We start from the raw sequence: 9,955 nt of genomic DNA, 5'->3' as shown, positions 1-9,955 counted from the left end.
GGTCCCAGGACCACATCACCTCCATGCAGGGCGCCTCCTGGATCTGAGGGGAGCCGAGGGTCCAGCCATCGCCTACCAACTGGACAGCTCGGACCTTCTCAGTGTTGCTCGGTGGCGCCAGAAGGGTGCTGTCCCCGGGTGACAGGTGAGTGGCCTGGAAGCCAAGAGACGTCCTGGGTCAGCCCACCTTGCCTAGTAAGACCTCCTTTCTGGAGTCTCTGGCCAGGAGTGGCCATTCCCTGGATCAGTCAGAAAACATTTTTCAAGGCTGCCTCTGGCAGTGGGCCATCACATGCACTGTGTGGCCCCGAAGAACTCTCCTCTGCCTGAAATAACCCTGTCCTGGCTAACCCCCCGCCCGCCCGGTGCTCCCAACCCTGTCCGAGGCCTCGCTACGGTGACACTCATCCCACTGAACTGCTCTTAGCTCCTGTTTACATATCTGGACCCCACCGGACTGAAAGCCGCTTAGAGACAGGCCCTGTGCTGGTCTCATTCACTGACCACTCAGGGAATTCACGTGTGTTCATGAGGCCTACTCTGTGCCAGGCCACCGAGCCACGCGCCGGGGACCACGAGTCATAATAAAGCCCAGCCTTTCAGCTCCCGAAGCCTGAGGCCTGGGTTCCTGCTCATTCTCTTCCCTGAAAATGACTAACATTCTTACCTGGAGGGGAGTCAGGGCCTCCAACCCAGCTTCATCTGCTGAGAGACAAGAGCATCTCATCAGCGACCAGGCCGGACTCCCGGACCGGGTGCTGGTCCAGCTACTCTTGGGTTCCCCGGCGCCCCCCCCCCCTGCCCCCAGCACTGTCTCCCTCAGTCCCCCTCTGCACCAGGGGTGAGCGGGCTCTGGGCTATCCGTGCAGACCCTGTGCCCCTAGAAACGTGTGTGTGTGTGTGCGTGTGTGTACTTACTAGGAACCATGGGCTTGCAAGGCCGGCAGCGGTGGTATGTGTAGGTCAGGGTGGCACCAAGCAGGAGTGGGACCACCAGGCCAGCCAGGAGCACTTGGACCCAGAACACTGGAGGAACAGCCGGTGAGTGGGGAGTGGGAGCCACACCCCAGCCTCCCCAGTGATCTTGCCCCAATTCCCAGCACGTCACCTACTCTGCCTCCAGCCACAGACAGTCAGACAGGGCTCAGGACAGCTCCCAAGGGTGCTCCTGCAAGAAGAGGGGATGGGGTGGGGGTGGGGGCGTGAGGGGGTAGACACCAGGAGAGGTGACTTGTCCCTTCCATCCTGGAAGCTCTTCCCTCCCTGGGCCTCTTCCCTGGGCGCAACAGTAGCCCGGAACATTCCCAAAGGACTGCTGAAACTTCACTGACGTCCCCAGGAACCATAGCAACAACCACGATTTATGGAGCTTTTTCTAGAATAGATGGAGGGTCACTAGCATGTCAGCTCCATGAGGGCCGGGACTTGCCTACTTCCTTCCCTGCTGGACCCCCAGCACCTAGAACATCTTTGGAAAATGGTAGATGCTTAATAAACCCTTGCTGAACAAATGAATGAAAAACGTGCTTTATCCCTTTATCTGTGTCACGGGGTGGGGGGGGAGAGTGGGGGAGAAGCTGCTAACACTGTCACACGGGGAAGCCACAGATCAGAAAGGTGAAGTCACTTGCCCAAGATCTCCCAGAGAACGAGCAGCAGTTTCATAACTGTATCAACATGACTCACTATAAAATGGTCAAATCCTATGCTCCCTTAAGGTACAGCTGGAAAGATTACTGAAGGAAAGTCTGACAGAGCCGACACCCCCCGCCCCCATTTATCTGGCATAAGGTGAGTGCAGATTTCCCTTCAGTATCCCATGTCTGCCTGAAATGGAGCCCACCCAGCATGGGACCAAGCTCCCTCCACCTTTCCCGAGATCCCCACTCGGCTCCCAGCCCCCCTTCCCTTTCCCAGGGCAGCCAGGACGTTACGTGGGGCAGGACACGCAGCTGTTGCCATAGTCGAAGAAGCCAGGCAGGCAGGTCCCACAGTCGGTGTCCCTGATGGAGCCTGCAGGCCAGGAGACGGCTTGTGTATCAGGAAGGGAGAGCGGGAGTTGGGGAGGGCGTGGTGGAGGGGCAGGCAGCCCAGAGCGGGGGCACTCACAGGGTTCCCGGGTGTGGCGGTGCAGGGCCTCGCAGTCTGAGCATGGGTGGCAGCGGAAGGGGGAGCCGTCCTTGCAGGGCTTGACCAAGCACTCGGGGAACCAGCCTGGGTCACAGCCACAGTGAGCATCTGCCACTGCTGAGCAGTTCCTCAGGGCCACCTGGGACACTGGCAAGAGCGTTCAGGGAGATGGGGAGAGTGGAGGCCATCAGGGCCGGAGACCCCTGCCGTGGGGACCCAGGGCGGATTCCCTGGAGAATGAAGACGGGGGCGGGGGGGGGGGGCAGCCTGGAGACGGGGCCACCCCTGAAGGGAAAGAAGCATGGAGACGGCCCCAGATCAGAGGCTGAGGCATATACAGAGACCGACAGGTCATCAGCAAGAGAGGGGGCAAAGGAATCCTAGGGCAAAGGATCCCTGGAGGGGGAGGGGCCTGGGATGGGTGGACACGGGGCTGTCACACCAGAGGTCAAGCCCAGCACGCCAGCCACCTTCTTCAGAAATAGCCTGGCCGTGGCCTGTCCTCAAGAGTCCCCCACTGAGCACTAAGCCCCTCACCCTCCTCATCACAGGCCTGGCAGCGGGCGCAGCGGGTCTCATGGTGGTTCTCCCTGGCCAGGAAGGTGCCGCGGGGGCACGGGAGACAGGTGGAGGCGCCACAGGGCTGTGGGCAGGGGGCCTTCAGGTAGTGCCCTGTGGAAACCAGAGCCAGGTCGGACAGTCAGGGGGGGTTCCCACTTTCCCCTCTGTCCTCTCCTCTCTCTGGCTCCCTACTTCCTTCCTCCCCACCCCCGCCCAGCCTCCCGTGTCTCCTGACCCCGCCTGAACCCCATGTCCTTCGGTCTGCCCTCACTTCCCCCCACATCCCTCCTGCCCCTTCAGCTGCGTACCAGCTGGACAGCCCTTGCAACAGAACAGACCGTTCCTCTTCTGGAAGTTGGAGGCACAATCACACTTCGGACTGGCTGGGCCGCCCTGGCCCTGGGCGCCCCGCAGCACGAGGAGCAGGACCTGGAAGATGGGTGGCTGCTGGCTGCAGCAGGGCTGGCCATGCGGGGCCCCTCCCTGCCCAGTCTCCCCACTTCCGGGGCCCCCCACCACGGTTGCCCTAGAAGTGGCCCTCTTCTCGGGTCCTAGAGCGGGAGGTGCCGTGGATGTGGGGTAGGATGAGCTTCCCTCCCCCTGGGGAGAGGCAGAGGGGTCTCCTGCCAGCCCCTCTCACACGTTTCCCTCCGCCACGGCACCAAGCGCAGGGACGGGCGCCCCATCCCCACTCAAGCTTTTTGTAAGGTGGAGGACCCGGATCCTTCTCTGCCTGGGGCCCCTAGACCCTTCTGGCCCCCCTGCATGGGGGTTTCCTCTCAGCGGAAGGGCCCCACCCGACTGAGCCTCTAACTAGCAGTCTCTAGGGGTTGGTGGCGGTGCTGGCACACTTCCCCGAGAAGTGGGGCCCCTTCGCTCTTAGCGCAGCGACCCAGGCCTGAGGTCAGGCCCCAGGCTGTCCGCCCCCCTCCACCGTGCCCCCACTCACCGCGGCCACCGCTGCCGTGCAGCCCCCCAGCCGCAAGTCCATGGCTCCCGGCGCCTCTCTGGGCCCTTGGATGACAGGCGTGCGCCAGCCCGGGGGCTTCCCCTGCTCCGCCCGCTCTGCCCCAAGCCAGCCCCCGGGGAGCCCGCCTCAGGGGTGGGGGCCGGGGCGGGGCCCCCAGCCCACGCAGCCTGTCCCTGCGCACCTGAGCTCACCTGAGGCGGCCTGGGGGGGTAAGGCAGCAAGGTGTACACAGGACAGGGCAGCGTCCAGGTCCCCACACCTGGGTTCTAGCCCCGGCCCCGAGATCACCACTGCCAGCTGAAGTGACTTCCCTCCTTTGGGCCTCAGAGCCCTCCCTCAGCCATGAGGGGCTGGGCCACAGTGGTGCAGCCAGGAGGCCCAGCCTCCCCAGATCCTGTCTAGGTGTGGGTACCAGGGCCCCACCCCCACAGGGGAGTCCCAGCGGGCAATCTCAGTAGAGCCTGAGACACATTGCCCACCCTGGCATAAGTGTATGGGGACCACCCAGGGCAGGGCCCATGAGGCACCTCGTGGGAGGGAGGTTCTAGGGAGGACCTCGTGGCTGAGTCAAGGGATGGGGTTGATCTTGGGGTGCTGGTCTGGTCCCCTCTGCCCTGTTAATTCACTAGTGCTTTTCCATAGTCTCCTCCAGGGGGTCCCCTACCACAGAACGAGGGAGACAGGAGCGAGAGGCACCGGCCCCCTTGCTCTAGTGCACCTGAGTGAGGAAAGGGGCCGGTTCCAAAAGCAAAGAACTTCTGCCGGTTGTATATACAAGTCTTTATAAAAGAATCAAAAGCTCAATAAATATGCAACTTTACACAGAGCCCAACCCAAGTCTGGGGTGGCCACGTGGGACTGGGAGGGAGGGAGGCGAGGACAGGAGAGCATCCCATTTGGGGCCAGAGGAGGGTAGAGGCGGGAAAGGCCACCAGGGAGCCCACCCCAGGGGATTGGAGCTGGTGACTTTAGGGAGCAGCGAGCAAGGGACCCTGCGGGGCTGGGGGGACAGGTTAGTGAAGGTGGCCTTGTGGGGGGTCCTGAGGAAGTACTGCAGCCTGGGTCTGGAGCTCTGTGAGCCCTCCTCCACTTCCATCCAGTCTGGCAAAGTGCAAATCGGGGGCCCGGCCCGCCTCTCCGGCTACTGTGCAGGCAGCAACTGGACCAGGCACCCAGATGCCCCAGGAGGCATGCTGTTTGCTGTCTCTCAGTTAGTGGCACCCTTGGGGGCCTCCCTCTGCTCAGACCTCCCTGCAAGAGAGGGGAAGGGAGAAGACATTCCTTCCCTGGCCGATGCCATTTCCACAGGGGCTCTGGCTACCCTCCCTGCCCCACTGGAAACCTCAGGCCCCTTCCCCACTGCAGACGCGGTCACTCAGGCTCTGAAGCAGGTCTCTGGCTCCCTTCTCCCGCCCCCACCCCCTAATGCCAACTGCTCCCAGCCATGACAGCACCCTACCCATCCCCGGGGCTCAGGGCCCCCACCGCCACACACTGGGCCACTCGCCTCTACCCCAGGGCACTCACGAGGCAGTGAGCGTGGAGTTAAGCAGCAGGGTGGTCCTGATTCGGTACAGTTGGGCCAGCGTCAGCTTCCGGTGCTGGGCAGAGATCCCTGGGTGGGGTTCGGGCTGGACCTTGGGTGAGGCCCCCAAGGGCAGCTCTCTGCCTCTCCTGGTGGGTCTTTCTGGGTCCCCAGCCGGGCAGCTGGTTCTGCCCTCTAGCTCTGATGGCTTGGGGCCACTGCCAGGGCTGGGTGTCTCCCGGTGAACCCAGCTGGGCCCAGCTTCCTGAGGAGAGCCCTGAGTCCTCGTGCCAGAGACCGTAATGGCCAAGCAGAGTTCGGACAGACTGCGGCTGGGGCCCGGGGGTGCGCCGCGGGCGGTGGCCCCTGACAGCAGCTGGAGGAGGCTAGCCTCAGATTTGGACTTGAGCAGGTGGGGCAGGCGGGGCAGCAGCTGGACAGGGGTGCGGCGGCGGAGACGAGGTGAGGGTGGGGGTGAGGGGGCTTGTGGTGACCCTGGGGGCCGGGGTGCTGGCTCCGCCACAGGGGCCGGGGCCACAAAGTCTTGTAGGGAGGTGGGGGAGAGGGTGCCGTAGGCAGAGTCCACGGAGCAGGAGCGGCCATCCACGGGGCCCAGGGGCAGCAGCTCGCTGGTGGGTGTGGCAGAGGAGGCAGTGGTGCTGAGAGAGGTCTCGTCTGACTGGGAGCTGAAGGGGCCACCCTCGAACTCGGGAGAAGACAGCGGCTCCCCAGGCTCCACCACGACCATGGCCAGGGTCTCCGTGGAGCCATCTGAGGCACTGTAGGGCCGGGAGGAGACAGTCAGTCTCACCCCAGGAGGCCTAGGTGGCCTGGCACAGCTTCTGCCCTCTCAGAGCGTGAGGCTCAGACACGGCACGCATGTGGCTCGTGACCCAGACCTCCCACCCCTGTAGGACATAACGGTGTCTGTCACCACCACGCTCCTCTCTCCAGCTGGACACAGTGGAAGAACCCTCAGCTCAGGGGCCCCTGGAAAGCTTGGTTGGCCGAGTGTGTCTCTTGATCTTGGCTCAGGTCACGATCTCATGGTCCATGAGTTTGAGCCCCGTGTCAGGCTCTGTACTGCTAGTGCAGAGCCTGCTTAAGATTCTCTGTCTCCAGCTCTCCGCCCCTCCCTCCCGCTTGCTCTCGCTCTCCCTCAAAAATAAATACACAGGGGCGCCTGGGTGGCTCAGTCGGTTAAGCCTCCAACTTCAGCTCAGGTCAGATCTCATGTTCGTGGGTTCAAGCCCCACGTCAGGCTCTGTGCTGACAGCTAGCTCAGAGCCTGGAGCCTGCTTCTGGTTCTGTGTCTCCTTCTCTTTCTGCCCCTCCCCCTCTCATGCTCTGTCTCTCTCTGTATCAAAAATAAATAAAAACGTTAAAAATTTAAAAAATAAATAAATAAATAAATAAATAAATAAATAAATACACATAAAAAAAGGAAAAAAAAAAAAAACCGAATCTTCGGCTCAGTCTCATCCAGCTGGCACAAGAGGATCAGGGGTGGCACCCAAGATGAAAACCGTTTGCCATCCCCGCCTGGACTCTGGTGGGAGACAGAACCCTCTCCCTCACACTGTGGTCACAGCATGAAGCCGATCAGAGGAAGGAGGGGGGATGTCCGGGCCTGTGCCCAGGGTCAGTGGCCTTGGGGTCAGGAACCCTGGGCTGGAGCACCTGCCCTGCCCTCGCCCGCCGGGCGGCCCCGGGCGCACATACCAGCGCTGGGAGCTGAGACTATTGCTGCTCTTGCGCAGGATGGTGGGGGAGCTGGCGGCAGAAGTGCTGCTCCCCCCATCTTCCTCCTCGTCCTCTTCCTCCTCGTCCTCTTCATCCTCCTCCTCCTGCTCATCCTCCTCCTCTTCCAGGCTCTGCAGGTGCTGCTGGCCGCCTGGCTGCTCCTGGGCGCGCAGCTGCTGCAGCTGGTTCTGCAGGCGGGGGAGGGGGTGGTGAGCAGCAGCGCCCACGCGGCACCCTGGCCACCCACCCACCCACCCACCACGCGGCTCTCACCTGGGCGTTGTAAATGGCGTCCAGCCAGCCACGGCACAAAGCCTGGCCACTGGCCTGGAACGTGTAGGCCCCCACGGCACTGTGGAACTCGTTCAGGTGGATGAGGAGGAAGGAGCCTGGTGAGAAGGGGCTCTGATCAGTGTCAGCGGGACCCCAGACCCTGCCTGTCACAGCCCCCCACCGCCAGGAGCAGGGCTGGCCTCCTCACCGGGGTCTCGGAGCTCCCGGCACACAATCTTATCCACCAGCAGCGGTGGCCGGATGATCTTGGTCCTCTCGGCCTTCTTCACTGCCTTGGTCACCAAGAGTAGGTCCGTAAAGAGGAAGCAGTACACGTCCATCTGGGGTGAGGGGTGGGGAGCAAGAGCAGCCGGCCAGGCCAGGGGTCAGGGCCAGGGTCTCAGGACTGCAGCCCGTCCGCTGCTGTGGCAATCTCTCCTGGGCTGCGCCCCACACAAGCCCTGCCTGCTTTCACTTTGGTGACGTCACTGGGGCCCTCAGATTCCGTCAAACACCCTCCCTGCTCCCCGCCCCCCACGAACCTGGGAACCAAATTGAAAAGAAGAGCGAGATGGAGCTACGTACGTGTAACTAATTTCAATGAAATGTTCACATTGAAGAGAAAGAGGGAAGTGACTTTAAAACCACAATCTGCAGGTTCTGGGCTAAGCACCTGGGATGAACAGCTCAGGAGCAAGGCTCTGGGTGGTCCCTGCCCTGGGCTTTGAGCGGGTTCCCTCCCTCCCACCAGGAACCCACACCACGGCCCCAGCAGGTGGGCAAGACCAGCGCCCCATGGGCTGTGTGCCTGCTGCCCTATCCATAAAGAGTCAATGACAGGCAGATCATCAGTCCTCACGTGACCACAAGTCACTCCATCTTAATGGCCACCCAACTGCCAAGATAGCTGAGAACCACTCACTAGGACCCAGAAGGCCCCCAGGAGAGGGTGGTCCAAACGCACAGGGCAAGAGGCGTGGGGAAGGGCCCCCCGGCTTGGGGTGCCCCCTACACTCACCTTGCTGTCCTTCCCCTCCCTCATCCTCAGGCTGCCCTCCAGCAGCAGTTGCCGTGTCTCCTCAGGGGAGGCGCCAGGGATGGGTGCTGTCAGGTCCAGATGCAGAAATTCCTTCAGGAGCTGGAGATTGGGGGCGAGGTGGGGGAGGCGCAGAGAGGTCAGGGTCTGACTCCCCTTCTCGGCTGGGGGTGGCAGGTAAGAGTCCCGGCACAGGTGCCCGTCTGCCAGGCTGGCCCCTCCCCCATCCCGGCAGGGCCGAGGCTCCACACACAGCCTCCCACCTTGTCCACCTCGTCGTTGCTGCCTTCCACCGCCTCGTAGGCGTCGATGCGGCTCACGACAGCCGCCAGCCGCTGCCGCTCCTGCCGCTGCCGCATGCACGCGTTCACGTGGTGGATGAAGCGCTCCACGGAGTCGATCTGTGGGGCGGGCGACGGCGGGTTCAGGGCCAGGGTCTGGGAGCCACCTCGAGCTGCCGGAGGGACCCCACCCCCCGCCGTCCCGGTTACCATGGTGACGACAGCCTCCTTGGCGCGCGGCTCGTCGGTCTTTCTCAGCACTGACTTGAGCAGCAGCGGGTACTTGGTGAGCCTCTGGTGGGGCTTGGCCAGCATGTCACTCAGCTTCAGCCGCTGGCACTGCTGGTGCTTCTCGGCCCACTGAGGTGCGGGAGGGGGCGGGGCTCATGGTGCGCCCCGCCCCAGGCCCCGCCCCTGCCCGCCCCCGCGCAGTGCTGCCCGGGTGGGCCAGCCTTCCCGCGCCCCGCCCGCCCTCACCGTGACGTAGGCCCGGAAGAGGTCGTTGTCGCGCAGCAGGCCGCGCATGTACTCCATGCAGCCCTCCTCCTCCATGCAGTATCGGATGTAGGGCTTGAAGAGGGAGCCGAACTGGCGCGGGACGGAACAGGCACGGTTACTGCGCACTCTCCGCGGCCCGGCCCTGCGCCGGGAGCCTCACAAGCCCTCTCTTCCCGCACTTCCGCGACCACCCCGGGATGTGGCAAGTGCATCACCCCTGTTTCCAAACTGACCTTCCGCCAGGTGGGAAGGGCAGATGGCCAGGTGGGGTTCAAACCCGGGCCACTGACTCGGAAGGCCTTGCCGCCGACCACTAGGGGTCGTGTGGGGCCAGGGTCGGGGGAGGCTGGGGTGGTGGGCATACGGGATCGGCGCCCCAGCCCTGCCGCAGTGACCCGGCCTGTGTCGGCCCGGCCCGTACCACCTTTTAAAAAATTTTTTTTTATGTTTTTTACTTATTTTTGAGAGACAGAGACAGCGTGAGCAGGGGAGGGTCAGAGAGAAGGAGATACAGAATCCAAAGCGGACTCCAGGCTCTGAGCTAGCTGTCAGCACAGAGCCCGATGCAGGGCTCGAACCCACAAACTGCAAGATCATGACCTGAGCTGAAGCTGGACGCTGAACCGACTGAGCCACCCAGGCGCCCCCCCCCGCGGCCCGTACCATCTTGAAGCCTCTGAGGAAGTCCCCAGGCTGCAGCAGCGTCCGTGTGCGTCGTGCCTTCTCCAGCACCGGCACCATCACGCTGCCCCACAGGCCGCGGTGAAGCCGCACGATCTCTGGGATGTTGCTGAACAGGCGCTCCGCCTCCACCTGAGCGGGGCGGGAGGTGCGCTCGGCCCCGCCCCTCGGCCGGGCCCCGCCCCTCCGCCTCCGCCCGGGCGCCCCGCCCCCAGTGGCAGGCCCCGCCCCATCCGTCCCAACCCTTTCTTCAGCGC

General features: G+C 63.2%; 2 protein-coding genes across 2 annotated transcripts in view; both read right to left on the bottom strand.

The window, feature by feature from the left end:
- Window positions 1-4,907, bottom strand: part of TNFRSF25 (TNF receptor superfamily member 25) — a 5,523-nt gene extending 616 nt beyond the window's left edge. Inside the window, 10 exon segments of the mRNA XM_029946915.1 lie at window position 1; window positions 4-154; window positions 668-702; window positions 919-1,026; window positions 1,113-1,168; window positions 1,935-2,013; window positions 2,110-2,277; window positions 2,668-2,802; window positions 3,000-3,120; window positions 3,641-4,907. The exon segment at window position 1 is cut by the window's left edge and continues 616 nt beyond it. Of these exon segments, the coding sequence (XP_029802775.1) occupies window position 1; window positions 4-154; window positions 668-702; window positions 919-1,026; window positions 1,113-1,168; window positions 1,935-2,013; window positions 2,110-2,277; window positions 2,668-2,802; window positions 3,000-3,120; window positions 3,641-3,682 (896 nt within the window). The 5' untranslated portion in view covers window positions 3,683-4,907.
- Window positions 4,908-5,184: 277 nt separating this feature from the next.
- Window positions 5,185-9,955, bottom strand: part of PLEKHG5 (pleckstrin homology and RhoGEF domain containing G5) — a 26,627-nt gene continuing 21,856 nt past the window's right edge. Inside the window, exons 13-21 of the mRNA XM_029945931.1 lie at window positions 9,681-9,830; window positions 8,997-9,107; window positions 8,730-8,879; window positions 8,502-8,639; window positions 8,221-8,340; window positions 7,411-7,543; window positions 7,203-7,318; window positions 6,909-7,117; window positions 5,185-5,965 (exon numbers count right to left, since the gene is read on the bottom strand). Of these exons, the coding sequence (XP_029801791.1) occupies window positions 5,185-5,965; window positions 6,909-7,117; window positions 7,203-7,318; window positions 7,411-7,543; window positions 8,221-8,340; window positions 8,502-8,639; window positions 8,730-8,879; window positions 8,997-9,107; window positions 9,681-9,830 (1,908 nt within the window). The remainder of the gene's footprint in view (window positions 5,966-6,908; window positions 7,118-7,202; window positions 7,319-7,410; window positions 7,544-8,220; window positions 8,341-8,501; window positions 8,640-8,729; window positions 8,880-8,996; window positions 9,108-9,680; window positions 9,831-9,955) is intronic.

Source organism: Suricata suricatta, chromosome 8 (assembly GCF_006229205.1).
Source record: "Suricata suricatta isolate VVHF042 chromosome 8, meerkat_22Aug2017_6uvM2_HiC, whole genome shotgun sequence".
NCBI classification, from domain to species: domain Eukaryota; kingdom Metazoa; phylum Chordata; class Mammalia; order Carnivora; family Herpestidae; genus Suricata; species Suricata suricatta.
This window is presented reverse-complemented; position numbering and strand designations above follow the sequence as displayed.